The sequence below is a fragment of the Nycticebus coucang genome, chromosome 17 (assembly GCF_027406575.1).
Source record: "Nycticebus coucang isolate mNycCou1 chromosome 17, mNycCou1.pri, whole genome shotgun sequence".
NCBI lineage: Eukaryota > Metazoa > Chordata > Mammalia > Primates > Lorisidae > Nycticebus > Nycticebus coucang.
In genome coordinates this window covers 82,246,449-82,267,239 of record NC_069796.1, presented here as the reverse complement: position 1 = coordinate 82,267,239, position 20,791 = coordinate 82,246,449, and the positions used below count along the sequence as shown (strand labels likewise).

Here is a 20,791-nt window from a genome sequence, read left to right as displayed (position 1 = left end):
TCACAGATATTAAGAGGTACTAGGAGCCATTGCAAGACATAAATAATGCCTGGTAGGAATCTCTGAGCAAGAGGAGGACCCGGCTTTCCTCCCTGACCCCCCAAGGCTTGCTACAGCCGCTCCTACACATGAGCCCCATTCTCTTCTCTGGGCCCAGGGTATACACCAGAAGCCTTCCTGCCTTAACCTCGTGATGTAAATTAGGAGCAAAATCTCAATATAGGTTGCACGCGGTGCATAACTTGAAAATTATTTTTGGCCAAGTTGTGGTTTCTACTTCGGAATTACGTCATCAGTTCAATACATTTGGAGTTCCTTTTCCGCATCTTTCCCATTTGTTCTAGACTCAGTTTTCTCAACAGAAAACTGAGTTAGGAATAAAGTCTTATTTCTGTTTACGGCACCCACATGTGGCACATAACAAATGGTGAAAGAACTAAGATTCTAAAGCGTCTTTCAACGTGAGTGCGCAGAGATCGCTTTCAGCCACAAAGCGGCGCTAAATCGCCATCTAGGACAGTCTACTAAGTTTTCTTTTTCCACAGGGTTTGAAGTTTTGAACTTTTAAGAAGTGTCAGAAAGGTTAATTCGCAAGTTTGGGGGAGTGCTCCTAAGGCACGAATAGTGGGTGCTCCGGCCAAGCTGGGCTGCGGACAGGGCACTGTGTCGCTGGGCGCACTTAAGACCTCTTGACATTGCAGCAGGGACTCCGCTGGGGAGCTGCAGAGGTGCGCTCCGGGGAGGGCGCAGCCCGGGTAGGTGAGGGAGAGCTGCTTGCTGCACTCGGGGCTCGCCCGGAGCGCACCGGTGGCTCCAAGGAGCCAGCTCCTTCCCGCCCCCGCCCCTCGCCGCGCAGGGCCGGCTGGGCCGCTCCTCCCCTGGGTGGGTCCGGGCTCCTTTTCTGGCAGGGTCTATTTGCATAGAGGAAACTGCCCAAAGTGGCCGCTGTGGAGGAGCTGGCCCAGGAGAAGGGGGCGTGCGCCGCTATCCGCTGCTGCCCGGAGGCCAAACCCGTGCCCGGTCGACCTCGTGCCTCGGGCTCTCCCGCCTGCTCCCCGCGCGCTCAGCCTCAGATCCAGCTCTGCACCGCCCCCTCGGAGAGCCCACGCGCGACGGTCGCGCCATGAACTCCGGCGAGGGCACCGGTGGCGGCGGTGGCGGGGACGGCGACGCGCAGAAGGGCAGCCCGGCGGGCGGCGGCGGCGGGGCGCGGGCAGTGAGCGCGCTGTGCCTGCTGCTCTCCGTGGGCTCGGCGGCCGCCTGCCTGCTGCTGGGCGCTCAGGCGGCCGCGCTGCAGGGCCGGGTGGCGGCGCTGGAAGAAGAGCGGGAGCTCTTGAGGCGCGCGGGGCCGCCGGGCCCCCTGGCAGCCTGGGCCGAACCGCACCTGGAGCGCCTGCTGCGTGAGGTGAGGCTGGGGCGCGGGGCTGGAACGGTGCTGCGGGGAAGTCCGCGCGCGGGTGCCGGGGGCAGCACGCCTGTCTCCGGAACGAGGGTCGCCCTCCCGCTGAGTGCGCTGAGGCCCTGGGGGCGGCCAAAGCCAGGTGGGCAGCGGGGTGTGCAGGCCCCAAGGGAGCCTGGTGTGCCCGCTCCCGCCTCAGGGTCTTGTTCCCCCACCAGCGTTCGCGGGAAGAGCGAGCCAGAAGGGCAGTGTGGGGGAAGAGCGTGGGCAGGGAAAGGAAAGACCACAGACTTTGGAGTAACACAACAGACCTGGGATAGAGTCCCTGCGCTCAGACACACCGTTACCCGAAGCGGGGAGCGCCCGGGATACTGACGAGGCTCGAGCGGGAAACATCCGGTGACCCTTGTCGCCACTAGCAGCTGATGTTCCTACTGCTGGTATACTTAGGTCAGGGGCCACGGAGGAGGGTCAGGCTCTAGGGCTGGGGCCCCTGGCGTGCTCTGCTTTGTTTGAAAGCAGCTCTGGCTACTGAGTGCACCCGGGGCCTGAGGGGTGCCCACACTGGCGTGATATGACAAGGGGAAGAAAAAAGTGTGAGTCCAGCGACCTGGATCGTGGTTTCAGGCGGTGCCATCTGGGCAGTGAGCACAGAGCAAGCACATCCTGAGTATCTCGTCCCCTACGTGGGAATAGTGATTTCCACAGCTTACTTGGAAGCATTTGATTTCTCTGTGACACTTCTACAGGTCAAAATTACTCCTGTGTATCTTCAAAGTAGGAGCCGCATTTGGGACCCCATAGTCCTCACCCAAAATGTTGGTCAAAACCCCCATTTTTTGTGCAGCAGTTTCCCTCCCCAAAGAACCGAGACAGGCAGGGTGGACTGACCAGAGCACAGCCCCCTTCCCTCTATCTCACGTCCTCCTTCACCCCCCTTTCCTTTCAAGGCAGAGGGGAGGGTGGGCCGGCCTGTTGGCCACCAATTCCCTACTCAGTGCTGAACTGTAATTTTCACTGATCTATGGAGCTACATTTCCAGTGTTGAGTTAATTTGGAATCATAAGGGGAATGGGAGAAGACTCCGTACCACCTCTTTGTTCACCTCTCCTATTTCTTAGTCACTTTAATTTAAGCCAGCATTACATCCCTTCTAGCTGGGTTATGGGCAAAATTGCTGCTTCATGAAAGAGTTTTCTATTTTCCCCTTGAAAGTGCCTGCAGACTTCAGAAATATCGGGTGAGAACCCTGCTGGCAACTCCTAGTGATGGTTTCATAATTGTTGCCCTTTATCTTTTGGCAAATCCCTAGAGACCAGGATGTCGAATTGATTTAAGACTGTCTCAGGAAAAAAAAAAAAGCCAGTAGAGTTTCTACCTAGCAGAGTGCCATAGCTGTGGCCCTTCTTTCTAACAGGAGGCCTCTCTTATTTGGTAAAAGTAAACTGTAAGCCCTGATTGAGTAAATCAGAGATCCTGGTAAAACCATTTTATAAGGAATTTACAAACTATGTCAATTCTAATAGGGAGGGGTGTCCTGGGAAGGCAGCCACTCCTGGGGAGTGTTGATCCCTAAGTTCTCAACTTCATCAGGGAGAGGTTTGCAGTTGCTTCATCATGTATCCACCTGCAGCACTGAATTTTACCTGGGTGAACTGCAGTGTTTAATGAGTTAGTGGATAGTTAGTGGGCTCTCTCTCCTCCCTGCCCCTGATAGAAAGACAAAGAGAAAATGGAGAATCCCAGGATTCCCACTGGATAATTTATTGTTCCATTTAACACATCATGCTACTAGCTAAACAAGGAGTAAATAGCCTGGGTTTTCCCTGCTAGGAGGGAATCAGACATGGCACAGCATGAACACAGTTGGGGCTGAACTTCTGGTTGTTTGGGTGTCCCTGTGTGAGAAGGCAGCCCTTTTCCAGGGCACCAGGCAGGTCCTGCTACAGAAGCTGTTTTTCTCATAAATGTTGCTAAAGGGAAATGTACACAGCCTAGCTGGTGACAGTGAGTTCCTGTGCTGAGACAAGACTCTGTGGGAAGCACGTAATCTGGAGCTGGTAATTAACTTACTTTATTTATTTATTTGGAGACAGTCTCACTCTGTTGCCCAGGACAGTGTCATGGCATCACCCTAGCTCACAGCAACCTCAGACTCCTGGATTTGAGTGATCCTCCTGCCTCAGCCTCCCCAGTAGCTGGGAGTACAGGCGTCCACCACAATGATTTTTCTTTTTCTTTCTTTCTTTTTTTTTTTTTTTCTGAGACAGTCTTAAGCTGTCACTCTGTGTAGAGGGCTGTGGCATCACAGCTCACAACAACCTCAAACTCTTGGGCTTAAGCAATTCTCTTGTCTCACCCTCCCTCCTGGGACTACTGGCACTTGCTACAATGCCCGGCTATTTTGAGAGGGGCGGGGTGGGGGGGTTGGAACTGTCATTGTTGTTTAGCAGGCCCAGGCTGGGCTCAAACCCGCCAGCCTCAGTGTATATAGCTGGTACCCTACTCACTGAGCTAAGGGCGCCAAGCCAGGGCTGATTTTTCTATTTTAGTAGAGATGGGGGTCTTGCTTTTACTCAGACTGGTCTCAAAGTCAGGAGCTCAAGGGATTCTCCTGCCTCAGCCCCCCAAGTGCTAGAATTACAGATGTGAGTGACCAGCCCAGTAATTGACTTTAATTAGATATGTGGGTACTTTTTTGAAGCATTAGTTATAAAGGACAAATCTCTTAAGGAAAGAACATTTGTGGGTTTCTTTTTTTTTTTTTTTTGGCCTGGGCTGGGTTTAAACCCACCACCTCTGGCATATGGGACCAGCGCCCCACTCCTTGAGCCACAGGCACCACCCAGGAAAGAACATTTGTACCTAAAGCTATGTTTTAGCTCTGATTTGTTCTTTGACAAGTCTCTTTTTAGCCAGTGCTGGAGTGATTGTGGATGTGAGGGTGGCTGCAGCTTGTCTGTCTACCAACAAACTTACTTTCAGAGTATCAGAGGCAGAAACCATGTCCAAATTAAAGAAAAGAAATCCTTGGCAGCTCTATAGAACTTTAATGTCAGGACAAAAATAAGCCAACAAAAGCCACTGTTAATATGGGACCCACTCTCTTTGTTCCTTTGGGAAAAGAACTGTGAAATAAATTTTTCTGGAACTGGCTGATGTGACTGATAATGTAGCTACAAAAAAGGAATATTCATGTGAACTCATGATCATTAAAGACCATTCCCATGGTATGAAAGGGAAGAAATGGTTTTCAGAATATAAAACCAAGATTTCTGAGTCAGAGCTATTAATGATAGTATCTTTAATATGATCTGAAAATATTCATGCAAAGCAAACATCTCATATTTTGCTTTTAAAGTGCTTTAAGTAGGTTGCCTAAGTTAGTCAACCATAGTTATATTATAAATAGTGTTACAAAAGCTTAAATTTTAGAGTGCACAGCTTTCATAGTACAGTAAAAAATTTAATGCAAGGATTAAAGAAATATTTCATTGTATTCAGAGGAGACCATTTCTAGCTTACACTGGATTTATTGTTGGCTGTTGGCCTTTCATTGTCCAGACCAATCAGTTTGAAAACAAGAAAAGCCCAGAGACTGGGTAAAATTCGAGCACTTTCCTTCCTTCCCACCAACTATATATATATTAGTTACATTATCGTCAAACCTGAAATCAAATGGAGATTTTTTTTGGCCTCTGTGGCAGTCTGTCCACGTGTCAGGACAGCTCTGTGGTGTCCATTTTAATCAAGGTGCCTATTTTTTGAATCCATGGCACAATTGGAAATGGAGTGCACATCGTTGGTACATTTGTTTCCTTGACATTTCCTGGCTCCTAAACCAAAGAAAAAACTTTCCTTTCAATGACTTCCTGGCATGCTTACTCTCCCTTCACTTTTGTTTTTGTTTTTGCTGCAGTTTAAGGAACTTTATAATAATAGCAGCATGTTTAGAATGAGACAACTGTTGGAGCATTTCTTTTGCAGACATATTTTGGAATTGTTGAATGGGACTTTTCCACGTTGGCTTTGAAAATCTGGGGCGCAGCTCCTGAAGCCAGGGAGTCTGTAAGCTGAATGAATTTATACCAGAAGGCAGAGCAGGGTTTCTCATAGCAGGGCAGAGTTTGAGACCTGGTCCCACTGTTTACCGGCTCTGCCATCCCGCCTCTTCCACTTCCTTGAGCCTCAGCTTCCTCTTCTCTCATATGGTGGTTACCACTACTTATGTAGCGATGAGCAAGTAAATACAGTAATTAATGTTGAGGAAAGTATAGATCAGTAAATATGCTTTTGATGCCAAGTAACACAATACCTGAGTGCACAGTAATGGGGCACTGGCCTCTTTTCAAAGGGTAGACAGTCGGCAGGGCCTGGGTTTGTCTGTGATTTGGCCATGCCTGGGTGCTGGGCAGTATCTGCCATTCTCTTGTCCTTTCCTCATGGTTGCGAGATGGCTGCTGCAGCTCCAAGCATGTGTCTTTACCCAGGAATAGCTAGGGTGGAAGGGAAGAAGGCGCAGAAAATAGTCATCTTCTTGAAAGGGGTTCTCTTTTCTTTAAACCAAGGGGAAAGCTTTCTCAACACCTTTCAGCAGACATCCTTTATAGCCACCAACCAGAGCTAGGTCACATGGTCACCTTCACCCTGTCACTGGCAAGGGTAGTGGAGTTGCCACAAGGAGGTTTTGGGCCTTCTTGATTCATCCCCTGAGGCTGGGCACGTTGCCACAGAACAGAATGGAGTCTCTGTTAGGACAACTGGCCATGGCTGTTGAGGAACAATCCATGGTATCAACCAGGTGCCACCAAATGGTACTGCTCTCACCTTAAGGAGGATAGGGTGTGGGGGGCATTTTTTGTAGATCTTGGTCTGTGACCTTGAGCTGATGCTGTTCTGTCTGAAAGTGACCAGCTGGAGTGGCCTCCGCACTGAGAATGGCGCTGTAGGGCTCTGCTTGCCAACTTTGTCCACAGTACAGCACACAGGACACGGTGACACTTCACCTCACTCTGCAGAGAGGGGAAGAGGATACTCAGGCTGGGGGCAGTTGGCTGAGGACCAAGGAGACCTGTACCCGGAGACCATACATGGTGTACCTGTACCCTTTTGGTGTGCCAGGGCAGGTCTGGTCCCACCGTGACCCCCACCCCGCCCCTTGGCTCTCTCAGCAGACGCGTCTCACTATGGCCTCCAAATCCCCTTGTAGGGCATGTCCTGGTAGATCACAGTGCCCAGAGCAGGGTCCCCCTTCTATCCTCGCCCAGCATTGTCTCAGTAGATTCAGCCTTTCTAGATGCCTTTGGATCCTTATACCTTCAATAGCAATGTGATAGGACCCAAACTCAGAGTGGCTTAAATTTAAAAGAGAATTTATTGGCTTGAGTAACAAGTCTAGAGATATGTCTACTCAGGTGCGGCTAAAGGTGCCTGGACTTTGTGTTTCTTTGTCTGGGCTCTGCACTTTGCAAGGATCCCCTCACTCTTCCCATCAAGTGCCAGGGAAGCTGCCAGCAGCCCAGATTCACATCTTCAATTTAAGTATCTCTCTCCCTTCAGTCCCAGCAGAAGTTTCTGGATTCACTCTTACAGACCGGTGTGGATCACCTGGTTCATCTCTGTGGGTTGCCTGCACCGGCCACTGAGAGCAGCCAAGCAGCCTCTGCAGTGGGCCAGACTCAAGAGTGTGTGTATACAGGTATGCATGGTCAGTTCTACTGGAGCCAAAATGACCAAGAAGTGGAAGATGGTCCCCAAAGGGCAATTTGGAGTGCTGTCATTACAAGACCAGGGGAGAGGACTTGGAACTGGTAAAACCAAGAGGAATAGTGAGACAGATGCTTTGGTAATAAGCTGAAGACACGTTCTGAAGAAATTCTATCTCCATGGCTTGAAACCCAGCTAAAGGACACTTTTTTAAATTTCAGAATATTATAGGGGTACACAGGTTCAACTACAAAGTTTGCTTGTGTGTGTGTGTGTATATGTATATGTATATATATATATATATACTTTTTTTTTTTTTTGCAGTTTTTGGCTGGGGCTGGGTTTGAACCCACCACCTCCAGCATGTGGGGCTGGCGCCCTACTCCTTTGAGCCTCAGGTGCCACCCCCTTCTTTTTTCTTTTTGAGATAGAATCTCACTCAGTCACCCTGGCTAGAGTACCATGGCATCATAGCTCACAGCAACTTTAAACTCTTGGACTTGCGCAATACTCCTGCCTTAGTCTCCTGAGTAGCTGGGACTGACTACAGACAGCCACCACAACACCCAACTAATGTTTCCAATTTTATTAGGGACAAGTGTTGCTCTTGCTCAGGCTGGTCTTGCACTCCTGAGCTCAAGCAATCCAGCCACTTTGGCCCCCAGAGTGCTAGGATTACAGGTGTGCGCCCCCATGCCCAGACTTTATGTACACACACACACACATATTTACCTGCATATATACATATATACGTACATCTACATATATTTTTTAATTTATGTATTCAAAGTTGTAAGTGTGCCCTTCATCCAGAAAGTGTGCGATGTATCCATTAGATGTGAATCTACTCATCCCCTCCTCCCTCTCCGCCTTACTTGATTTCTGGTGAGTTTTGCTCTCATACATGGCTCATTATGAAAGTTTTGAGATACACAAAACTCAAGGAACATAAATTCCACGTGGACAGAAACGAAGCTCTCCCAGCAACTCCTCAGGGCACATAGGGCCAGGCCAGGACTCCCTCAGCATTGCAGGGTGTCTTGGGAGAGAAGAGTAGGAAAGATGGGCGTGTTTACTCACCCTGCGATGCTCAGCAGGGGCAGCGTGGATGTGCCCATGTTAGAGCTACCTGCCCACAAGGCCCATGTCCATTCCTCTGCTGACTTCCATCAGCTTCCCAGGGAATGTTCTCCATAAGAGTGCTCTCAGAGGAGGTCTCTGGCCTAGCCGGGGAGTCTAGGGGTATCCTGAGTCCTAAGGGCCTGAAGCAGTGAAATGAATGTGGCTGGGAGATCACCACAGCCTTGCCTGGCACCATCTGTCAAGGTGGCTTTCAGAAGGTTGAGTGTAGAGGGGGAGAACGTTACAGGATGGAGGGGAAGGCTTTAGAGGACAGACCAGAAGGCTTCCACTGCCTGCGAGTGGGGTGGTCTCCGGTTGTCGTCAGCCCCTCCCAGCCTCAGGTCTCCTGTGCACTGGGGCTTGGTCAGGAGAACCAGGCAGGAAAGGGGAAGGCCAGCTCTGAGCATGCATTCTTCTGTCCTTTGCATTCAGGGCCTCGTAGAACAAGGGTCTGATTCTGCATCTCAGAAGAGCCCTCCCTGACACTACAGATTTCTACATTTCTCCTTTTCCTCTAATATGTTTAGAGAACCTGTGTAGATTAACCACCCAAGGGACTGTAACAACTGGTCAACATAAAGAGGTGGTCAGCATAAGGAACTAAGCCTACTATACTGATACATATATGTGGTGCGTGTTGGTCTGTGAAAACGAGGTCAACTTAGGGAGGTAGTCAGTGTAGGGTAGTGGTCAGCTATGGAGGCTCTACTGTAATTCTAAGCACCCCATGAGGTGCTGACAACTGTTATGGAGAGGTGGAGCTCGGAGCTAGCTGCATACCCACTCCTTTTGCCCCGACGTGCTTGTTAGCCCTCCAGCTCCTCTAACTGCTGTGGCCCCCTCATTTATAAGGCGCTTAGACCCAGGATTTCAAAAAGGCACACCAGCTTGGCTATCCTTCCACTTCCTCCTTTAAAAAAAAAATGCATCTTACAAGGGTATGTGTGAAACTTAGTAAATGTGGAATGTAAATGTCTTAGCACAATAACTAAGAAAATGCCAGGAAGGCTATGTTAACCAGTGTGATGAAAATGTGTCAAACAGTCTATGAAACTAGTATATGGTGCCCCATGATCACATTAATGTACACAGCTATGATTTAATAAGAAAAAAATTTTAAAAATGCATCTTGATTTAACATGATGAGTGTTACTGATAATCCCAACCACCCTAAAACAAGGACTGTTTAACTTCTTGCCCAATTCCTTCCAATTTTTGTCCATGGACTCACCTCATTTTAACCACAGAGGGCACATCACTTATTTATACCTTGCCTTTATTATTTAAATCATACATCAAAAACATTTTTTTCCAGGTGACGTATGATCTTTATGGTCATATTTGATGACTGCTTAGTATCCCATCAAGAAAATCTGCATCCTACTATCAACAAGACATTAGGCCTCCCCCAGGAGATTTGTTAGTACAGGTGATGGTACAGGCCGTGGTTTTCTGAGGGAAGTTTCTTACTTCTGTTATTCTTTGGGATGTAGAGATAACTGGCTCAAGTACAATGTCTTTGGGGCTTTGTTTTTTGTTTTCATTTTAAGACATCCAAGTTTGTCCATGACAGATGTGTCTCTCCTGTGGTATTCTGAGGTTGTTGGACCATTGTAAAATCGTACTTCAAGTTTTATGATGGTCTTAAAGGATTCAATAGATCTTTTAGTTGAATTTTTATTTCAGTTGTATTCGTCAGTGTTGTTAAGAGCAAAAACAGTTGATAACAAAGAAAAAGCCTTAAAATAAGATATAGAAAATGTTTCAATCTTTCATCTCAAAATTAGGTTCATTTATTGGTTTGGTGCAGAAATTTTTCTGGAGAGCATTTAGTGGTGCCAGGCACTGTGCTCGGTCCTCCCTGTGGCTTCTAATTAAGGGAACAAATGTGATTCCATTTGGGAAAGCTCTCCAGAGGCCACACACAACCTCCAGCTCTCCCCCATTCAATTTTCTCCATGTGTAGAATGGGGATTAATCTTTAATTGTTGACACAGACACTCGGAGAACATCCCTCCATCATGTCCAGAAACATATTTCAGGATTAAGCATGAACCGTTAGGAGAAAAAATAAGTTTGCAGATGTAATTTTAAAGAAAGTCACGTTAGTGTATTCCTAGGGGCCACAGGGGAGACTACTGAGGGCTTCCCGAGCACCCCTAGGCTGGGGATTCAGAGGATTCATGTGTCTTTGAGTCTCTCTCCTGTCCTCCACACGGTCCTCCTGAGACATGAGATCTGCCCTCCCAGAGAGGGGCAGTGACTGGCTCCTGATTAGACACCTGAGCCCAGGTAACGAAGGAAACTTGGCTCCTCATCCCCTGCCCTTTCCACAGCCTCGTGGCTGAGCCAGTGAGAGCAACAATTTTGTCTGAGGATCAGCAGCAGCTTTTCTGCAAGTGTGGACGTCCTTACAGACATCTGTAAGTGATGGATGCTTATAGAGCAGCAGGGAAGATTTCAGCTTTCAGCAGACCCAGGTTCACATCCCAGCTGTGTGGCTTCGGGTAAATGAATGTTCCTCCAAACCTTAGTTTTCCCATCTGTTAAACAGGGATGACAGTGCTTGCCTCCCAAGGTTTCTGGGGGAAATAAACAAGGCAATGTGTAAGTAGCAGGCACTCAGTACCTCATGCATGGTCTGAAAATGGCTGTTCCTATTGGAATGCTTTCTTTGACTGAATTTAGAAGGAATGTCTAAGTCTGTTTGCTAATTGGAAAGGAGGTCCTGTGGTTACTTGGCTAACCTCACGATCCTTGTGACACTGGGGTCTACCATCCTACTGACACCATACAGAAACAAAAAAGGTATTAACACGTACCCAGTCTCTGATTCAAAGAACAGAGAAATGTGACTTGGTTGTTGAAGGAAAGCAAGGACTGAATTAGCTACATAATCCTATGTTTTTGGTCTCTCATTTGAGAAGAATGAGATTTTCCATTTAATTAAAATATGACACAATTATGACTAATATACAAATCAAATTATTCATGAAAATTATCATTGTCACTGTGGAAGAACTCTCAAACACTAATCAGTTTTCTTTAATTAACAGGATAGTCAGTCTGGTTTGGGGGTTATCCAGTGTGGCACCAGCACCCTAGGATGCTCGTGGTCAACCTGGTAAATTAAAGGCTTCCCACGCATCTGCTTTGATTCACACTGGTAAAAGAGGAAACCTTTATTTTCCTGATGTGGACAGACTTTCAGATGGGCAGTGGCAATTTCTAAAATGGAAATTGCTTCCAATTTTGAGTTGCGAAATAAATCATAAAGCAATTAGAATGGATTCTGGTGTTTTTAAAAGATAATTGAAATAAAATGTACTCTACTTTGAGTCTCCAGGGAGAGACATCATACAAAAAGCAGGATCCGTCCATTTATCTTACCTACTTTTCTGTGTGCCAAATGGGCTGTTGTCACCTACAGCATCTTGTTTTCAGACTCAGGTTTTGGTGTAGTCAAATGAACGTGAAGGACAAGTTCCCATGATGTCAAGGGGACTAGAGCATGTGTCTGTGTATGTGAGTGCACAGTTGTCAGTGTGTACGTGTGTGTGCACACCCACATGTCAGTGTGCATGTGTACACGTGTCAGTGTGTATGTGTGTGCACGCACATGCGTCTGTGTGTATACACGTGTTGGTGTGTATGCGTGAGTATACATATATATGAGTATGTGTGTGCATGTGCACCATGTGGGTGTGCAAAACTACATATGCACAACTACATATGTAGTTGTGTGTGTGTGCACTTGTGTGCACATATGGTGCTGTGCTGAGACTTTATAATGTGCCCACATGAGACCAGCCTGACCTCATCCCATCTGTCATCATAGAAACTGTGCCTTTCAAGTTCCCTGAAAGCCCCCATAGCTGGACCCTGAATGGCTCATGCTGTGGCTCTAGAGTTGAGAGCCCTGGGTTTTAGTCTGGAGCTGCCTTTGAACCGCCCAGTATGTTGGGACAAATTAAGTGGCTTTTCTGAGCTCCCACTTCCTGCTCTGGAAAAGGGGTGGCGGCGTCTGCTGCACGGGTCTCTGTGCGGACAGAGCCACACCCTCCCTTCCTACCAGCTGCCTGCCTTGCTTGTCTGTACTCAGGTGGCTGCCCTTCTAGGGGACAGAGGCCCTGTCTCCTTCCCACTCCATGAGCAGGAAGCAGGTGCCACGTCACCTGGCATGGTCAGCCCTGCCAAGGGTGGCTTTCTTCAGCCCCTTCGTCGTAGCCCTGTCAGCGCAGCCCTTTTTGCTGTCTGAGCCCCGCCCCCTCCCTGCTCCAGGCAGGTCAAGTCCCACCTCATCCATCTCCCTAAAGGCTGTCCCTGTGGGCCAAGGATTGGGATACTCCTCTCTGGTTGGGTCCTTAAACCCTCCTCTGTACCCAGGTACTCTGTACCTCCCACAGCATTTCCCTGGGGTCTGGCGTGGAATCTAAAGGAGGCAGGGTGGGCTGGGACCCTGTCTGTGTTAGTGTGCTAGGGCTAACCACAGTACTCAGAGGACCGCAGTCTGGGGGCTGAAACATCAGGCATCCCTCTCTGCACAGTTATGGAGGCTCATTCATCTGACATCAGGGCATCTGGCAGGGTCTGTTGGTTTCTTCTGAGTCCTCTCTTCAGCTTGCAAACACCAACTTCTCACTGTGACCCCACATGGTCTTCCCTCTGTGGGATCTCTTTCTTCCTGAGGACACCAGTCACATTGGATTAGGCCCCATCCTGATGGCCTCATTTTAATCACTGTTTAAAGATCCTATCTTCAAATCTAGGCAAATCCTGAGATTCTGGGGGTTAGGACTTCAACTTATGAATTTGGGGTTGGGTGACCCAATTCACCCCATTACACCATCAGCTGAGGTGTGGCACATTAGGGTGACCAGACATTTGCTGCGGACAAGATGGAGAGGACCAGGGCCTCCTCAGGAGGGGATTTCAGCCGGCCTGGCTGGTGTGGGCAGGGGTGGGGGCCGGAGGCAGAGCAGCAGGCAGGGAAGGGAGGTCTCAATGTGTCAAACATTGTGATGGAAACGGCACGTTCCCCCTCCAGGCTGGGGATGAGATTTCCTTCTGTCAACCCAGTGTGGTGAAACCTAGAAAGCGAGTTCTGGCAGGAAGTGATGTGTGTCTTTGAAAAAATAATGAATGGGAACATAAATTAAGGATTACTGAAGAATCACATTTTGTTTGTAGACCAACCCTTTCAAAACATGCTAATGTCTTTCAGGACTGAGCAAAGACCCTTAAGGAAATATGTTTGCTGATGTGGTTTGGAGGAGAGTCACTCAGTGTGCCCATGGGAGTCACTGATTAAACTCAGAGACTAAACTTAGAGATTAAACCTAGAGGACAGTTACCAGCTCCTGCCAAATGCCTGGGTTGGGTCAGGCAGTCTCCCATTGTGCCTTCGCTATGACTCTGCCAGAGAGCGATTTCACCTGGCACCAAACTGGTGGAATCTGAAGTTCAATGTGATGCCACACTATCCACACCCATGGAATCCATGGCCAGAGATTTTTTTGTTGTCTGGTGTTTGGGGGGGTATGCTGACATACAGTAAACTCTATTAATTTAAAATATGCAACTTGATAAGTTGTGACATATGTGCACAAGTGTGAAGTCACCTCCACAATCTAGCTAAAGAACATAGTCACTGCCCTCCAAATTTGCCTCCCACCCCTTGAATTCTCTCCCTTCCTCCCTCTCAGAAACCACTGATTTTTTGTTACTATCAATTTTTTGGGGGGGATTTTTATATGATTAGAATAACACACTTTTTTTTAGTTTGATTTCTTTTATACAGCATGATTATTGAAAGATTCTTTGATATTTTTGTATAATGGTTCTGCAAATAACTAGTTTTACCCAGTAGTTGATTCTTTTTCATTACTAAGTATTACTTCATTATATGGATATACGGTTGTCTGTTCACCTGCTGATCGACATTCGGGTTGTTTCTAGTTTGTGCCTATTACAAATTAAGCTGCTATGAATATGCATGTGCCAGCCTTCATTTTGTTATCTTTAGTTTCTCTTGGCTATACATAACTTGGATTGGAGTGGTTGATCATACGATAGGAATATGATTAAATTTTTTTGTTTTGAGACAGAGTTTCACTATGACACCCTTGGTAGAGTGGTGTGGCGTCACAGCTCACAGCAACCTCAAACTCTTGGGCTCAAGCGATTCTCTTGCCTCAGCCTCCTGAGTAGCTGGGACTACAGGTGCACGCCACAACGCCCAGCTATTTTTGTTGTTGTTGCAGTTGTCATTGTTGCTTTAGCTGGCCCAGGCCAGGTTCAAACTGGCCAGCCTCAGTGTATGTGGCCAGCGCCCTAACCACTGAGATATGAGCGGTGCCAGAATATGATTAACTTTTTAAAAAACTGCCAAGCTATTGTCTAAAGCAGTGGTTCTCAACCTTGCTAATGCTGTGACCCTTTAGTATAGTTCCTCATACCGTGGTAACCCCCAACTGTAAAATTATTTTCATTGCCGCAACATGAGAAACTGTATTAAAGGGTTGTGGCATTAGGAAGGTTGAGAACCACTGGTCTAAAGCCATTATATTACTTTTTGTTCCCACCAGCAGTATATGAGAGTTCCAATTGTCCATATAATATAGACGGTTGAACCATTCTCTAACCACTTTTAAGATTCTCTTTACCACTGGTTTTAGGCAATCTGATTGTGATATTTCTTGGTGCAGTTTCTTGATATTTATTGTGCTTGGGTTTCGTTGAGATTCTTGGATCTGTGGGTTCATAGTTTTCATCAAATTTAGAACCATTTTTAGACCCTTTTATTTTATTATTTTTTTTTAGACAGAGTCTCGCTTTGTCCCCCTTGGAAGAGTGCCCTGGCTTCATAGCTCACAGCAACCTTAAACTCGGGCTCAAGTGATCCTCTTGCCTCAGCGTCTTGAGTAGCTGAAACTATAAGCACCTGCCACAATGCCCTACTATTTTTAGAAACAGGGATCTCACTCTTCTTTAGCTGGTCTCGAACTCCTCCACTCAAACATCCGCTTGTCTTGGCCTCCCAGAGTGCTAGGATTACAGGCCTGAGCCACTGTGCCCAGCCTCTTCAAATATTTTTTTCTACTCTGTTCTCTCTCCTCTCCTTTAGAGATTCCCATTATACATATTTAGGCCACTTGAAGTCCCACAGTCTACAAATTTCTCTTTTTCTTTTCCTTTTTTTTTTTTTTTAATTCATTCTCTTTGTGTTCATTTTGAGTAGTTTCTACTGCCATCTTCAAGGTCATGTGCTTTTCTTCAGTAAAGTCTCCTCTGCCATTTATCCCCTCCTCCGTAGTTTTCTTCTCAGACATGGCAGTTTTCATCTCTCAAATTTCAGTTTAGGTCTTTTTAATATCTTTGTTGCTCCTACTTAACATGTTGAACATAGGCAATACAGTTAAATACTTGCTTTAAGGTCTTTGTCATTGTGTGCTAATTCTAACATCTGTGCCAGTTCTGGGTCTGTTTTCTTGAATTGGCTTTTTGCTCATCAGGGGGCCTGTCTTCCTGTTGGTAACCTCTTATTGGATGAGCTGGGGTAGAGGGCTGAGTGTTTTTGCATGTCTTACATATTCATTGGCTTTCTCTGGTGGCAGTTCAGTTACTTGGGAACAGTTTGACCCTTTGGGGTCTCCTGTTTCAGGTCTGTTGGGTGGGACTGCTTACTCCCCGCTGCTAAGGCAACCCCTCCTGGAACTCCCCTCAGTGCAGGATGAGAGTTCAGCGTGAGATTTACTGTGCTGGCTGGAGGGAACAGACACTCTGCCTGTTCCTGCATGAGTGCTGGCTGCTGTCCCCTCTAATCCTTCTGGTGGTTCTTTCCCTGCCCACAGGTGTTGATTAGTGCCCTGCCTAACACTGGAGAGGGAGACCCTCAACGGAGCTCTCTGGCTCTGGCTCTCTGGGCAGCTGTCTCTCTTCAGTCCTCTCAGTCTCTGTGGACTCCCAGCCCCATCTGGGCAACTCAGGGAGGCTGCCAAGTCCCGCCTGTCTTTCTCCACCCTGCATTTCTGGATGCTTCTGTGTCTCGGAGATCACTGTACTTCCCTGACTGGTACCAGTGTCTTATAAACCATTGTGTCACATATTTTAATTGTGGATTTTGTTGTTGTTTTTGATATAGTTGTTTAGGCAGGAGGGTAAATCTTAGCCATTGTCATTCCATCTTGCCTGGAAATGGAAATCTATGATGCAACCTTTTTAAAGTTTTGGAATCATCTTGGTTTTATAGAAAAATACACTGTACATATATATCTAATCATACTACATTTGTCAGAAGTGACACATGAACTGTGATATGTCACCATGACAGGCAGAATTCTAAGATGGCCCACGCTTCCTGCTCCCTAGTGTACACAGGCTGTGTAATTCCCTCCCCTTGAGTGTAGGTAGAACCTGTGAATATGAGGGATAGCTCTGTGATGACTGAGTTACTAACCAATCACTTGGCTTTGAGTTAATATCAAAGGAGATTATCCAGTGGCCCTGACTATGTAGTGAGCCCTATAGAGGGCTGGGCCCTTCCTGAAGTAAAAGAGGTGAAGGATGGAGGATGGAGGGGCCACATGGCAGAGGACTGTGAGCTGCCTCTGGGGAACTGAAAGCCACCCTCAGTCAATAGCCAGATAGAGGGTGGGACCTCCATCTGTGAGCACGAGGAACCACAAGAGCATGAGAAAAGACCCAGAACTCCAGAAAGATGCCCCCAGCTGATTCATTCCCATTCCATTCAGCCTGTGGGACCAACCACAGCCATGTCTAGACTTCTGACCATGGAAACTATAAAATAGTAAATGTGTGTTGTTTCAAGCTGCTAGTTTTGTGCCAGTTTGTAACACATCAATAGAACACTACCATTACTATTAACTACAGGATCAGATCAAATTCACTAGTAGTTATTATTGATCTAGCAAGATCTGAGTAAAGACTAATGTGAAGACAGGTGGAAGCCTAGGACCACTTCCACCAATTTTCAAGATGATTTTTAATACACACCTGTATTGTGTCTTGATTGGAGGTAGGAGAGGTCATACATGAACTCTGAGTTCCCCCACATCTACCCATTTTGAACTTTGGGACTTTCAGAGTTCACCTGCCTCAGTCAGGGCTCGGCTATATTACTCAGTCATGTACCTGGGCAGGAGTTTTTGCTGTGAAACCCAAGTTGTCTCCTTGTTCATTTAATACTGAAAGCTGCATTTGCTTGTTTTGCTAGAATAAGGTCTTTGTTTACTAGAATAAGGTCTCTTTCCTCAAAAAAAAAAAATCTATTATATGAGAAGATATTTGCAAATAACATGTCTGATGAGGATCTAGCATCCAGAATTTAGAAAGAATTCTTACCACTCAACAAAATGATGTAAAACCCAATTTTAAAATGGGAAAGGGACTTAGACAAACATTTCTTCAAGCAGGATATGGAAATGACCAATGAGCACATGAAAAGATGCCAGTATCGCTAGTCATTAGGGGAATATACAGCCAAACCACAGTGAGATACCCCCTCACACCCACTAGGATCTATTGGCAAGGATATGGAGAAATTGGAACTTTCATACATTACTGGTGGAAGTGTGAAATAGTTCAGCCACTATGGAAGAGGGTTTGGTGAATCCTTAAAAAAGTTAAATGTGAATACCACATGACCCAGCAGTTCCACTCCCAGGTTACACGCTAAAGAATTGAAAATAGGTACTCAAATAAATGTACTCTCTTGTTTATAGCAGCACTATTCACAATAGCCAAAGGGTGGAAAAGCCCAAATGTTCGTAGAATGGATAAGTGAGTGGTTGTATAAATATAGAATGTAATATTATTTAGCCATAAAAATGGAAGAAGTACCGATCAATGCTACAATGTCGATGAATCTCAAAAATATCACGCTAAGTGCAGGAGCCAGACAAAAAGGTCACAAATCATATGATCCTGTTTGTGTGAAATATCCAGAGTATGTGAATCTGTGGAGACAAAGCACATTGGTGATTGCTATTCAGGCTGGTGGGAGGGGGACAGGATTCCCTTTGGAGATGATGATAATGTTTTCCAACTAGCTGGAGGAGGTGATTTTGCAACATTATGAATCTACTTAATGCCACTGAATTGTTTACTTTAAAATGGTTAATGTTAATGATTGTGTGAGTTTGACTCCAATAAAAAAAAAAAAAGGTCTGTTCTAAAAAATAACAGAGCTACACCTTAGTTGGTGGTAAATGACTTTGTGATTCTGCTACTTTTTCTTCCCTAGCTAAAATACACCTTATTTAGACTTTACCAGTTTTTGACTCTGATGTCCTTTTCCTATTCCAGGATCCATCCAGAATACCTTGCATTTAGTTATGTGTCCTTAGTCTTTTCCAATCTATGATCATTTCTCAGTCTTTCTATGATTTCCATGACCTAGATCATTTTGAGACATACAGGGCAGGTTTTAGCACGTCCCTCAGTTTCAGCTAGTCTGATTTTTCTCATGATAAAACTAGGTTATGTGTGTTTGGAAAGGACACCACTGAAGTGGATGGCCACTTTCATGGCATCATATCAAAGGGTCCATTATGTCAGTGTCACTTATCTCTGGTGATAATTAACCTGATCACTTAGTTGCCAAATTTCTGCATTATAAGTTGCTAAGTCCACCCCACACTCAAGGAGAGGGGGATTTAGCGCCACCTCCTGGAGGGGGAAGTATTACATAGATTATTTGAAATCTACATGGAAGCTTTGTCTCTTCTCCACATTTATTTATTCAATCAATCTTTTATGTCTGTATGGATTATAAGCCAATACTATGTTATTTATTTTGTTGCTTAAATTGTTCCAGCATTAATTACTCCAGCTTCTTCAGGTTGGTTATTATGTTTCTTTGATGTACATCCTGCATATCACCCCCCTCTTACTACAAGGTACTTCTTTATTTTTCTGGCATTATAAGATGCTCCAGGCTCCTCTCATATTTTTCCTACTTTGATCCTAGAATCAGCCATTTCTCCAAAAAGCCCTGGTTTCCTTTATTGGAGAGTGGTATTTAGAAACCAAGATCTGGGCTCTGGGTGTATTTGTTAGTACTAGGGTGTCACTCTTTGTAGGCCTTCTCTGCAGATAGAGGTTGGGTATCTATGCATGTGTATTGACCTCTCTATATACATATATCTATAATTATTTCTGTATATAATGTTGGGGCTTAGAAAACAGCACCCCAAAATGAAGGCCTCAGAAGCAAAAGTTTTTCTCTGACTTTCTCCTGCACTCCTGTCTCTCCTTCCCATTCTCCCCTGAGGCTAGCCGTAGAAACTAGAGATCCCTCTTCCGCAAGGTAAGTCATAGAAACCAGAACCTCTTTTTCCCAAAGCCACCCATGAAACCTAAAAATATTACTCTGACTTTCCCTCTTCATTTCTCTGTAAAAATTGGCCATCAAGAAATTACCTTGGCTGGGCAGGGCAGCCCATGCCTGTAATCCTAGCACTATGGGAGTCAGGAGGATTGCTTGAGATCAGGAATTTGAGACCAGTCTGAGCAAGAGTGAGACCCTATTCTTCTTTCTTGGACAGTGAGAAATCTGGCTCTCATTATTTACAGTTCATTTACTTATTTGTAATCCTAACATGTAAAGTAGCATCAAAATTAGTCAGGCATAGTGACATGCACCTGTAGTTTCAACTACCCAGGAGGCTGAGGCAGCAGGATCACTCGAGCCCAGGAGTTCGAAGTTGCTGTGAGCTATGATGTCACCACTGCACTCTTGCCTGGGTGACAGAGCAAGACTACAGGTCTTAAGAACTACGTTCCAGAGATGGTCCTGCCCTATATCCAGAAGAAAAGAATTCTTGCTCAGAGAGGGCAAGAAGAATCTAGACAGACAGGCCTTGCTAAGTTTCCCCACTTGGTCTAACACTAGATCACACCTTTGTATTTAATCATATTTCTACCTGGCTGTTCCTAGTTTGTTGAACCTCAGCACAAAAATGTGGCAATTTTCCCCGTATCTTTGGGTCTTTATTCTGAAGCCTCCTGTGTATGCACATTAAATAAATTTGTATACCAATTAATCTTCCTTTTTTTAGTTGATGTTTCAGCAAGCCTTTAGAGGGCCAAGGGGAACTCTCCTCGTGGTCCTTACAGTGTCTGTCTATGCACAGAGCAAACATGCCTCTGATTCTGATCCAGCATAATGGGGTTCATGCTCGCTTTCTTTCTTGAACAATGAGGAACCTTGCTGTCATTACTTATAGTTCATTTACTCATTTGTTCAACCCTAATATGCAAAGTAGCTTCACAGTTGCTAACCTCTACCTCTGTGAGGAACAGCTTGGACTACTAGAGTACAGTCTTCATGGCAGGTCCCTTTTGTCTCCAGCCTTATGGTTTTCAATCAGAATACTACTTAGCAAAGTAACTTAGCTCAACTACATTTACCCGACAGTCTCCAGTGAGGTTATTCACACAAACTAAATAGTTAGATTCATTTGTCGTAGCCTGCAGTCTAGCCTAGGATTCTCCAGCAAACTGATTGACTTTTGTTTGTTTTAACTTACATCCATTAAAGTT

The 20,791-nt window shown here is 45.9% G+C and overlaps 1 protein-coding gene across 1 annotated transcript in view; it reads left to right on the top strand.

The window, feature by feature from the left end:
* The first annotated feature begins 847 nt into the window (after nt 1-847).
* Nucleotides 848-20,791, top strand: part of COL23A1 (collagen type XXIII alpha 1 chain) — a 349,419-nt gene continuing 329,475 nt past the window's right edge. Inside the window, exon 1 of the mRNA XM_053566582.1 lies at nt 848-1,405. Coding sequence (XP_053422557.1) covers nt 1,124-1,405 — 282 coding nt within the window. The 5' untranslated portion in view covers nt 848-1,123. The remainder of the gene's footprint in view (nt 1,406-20,791) is intronic.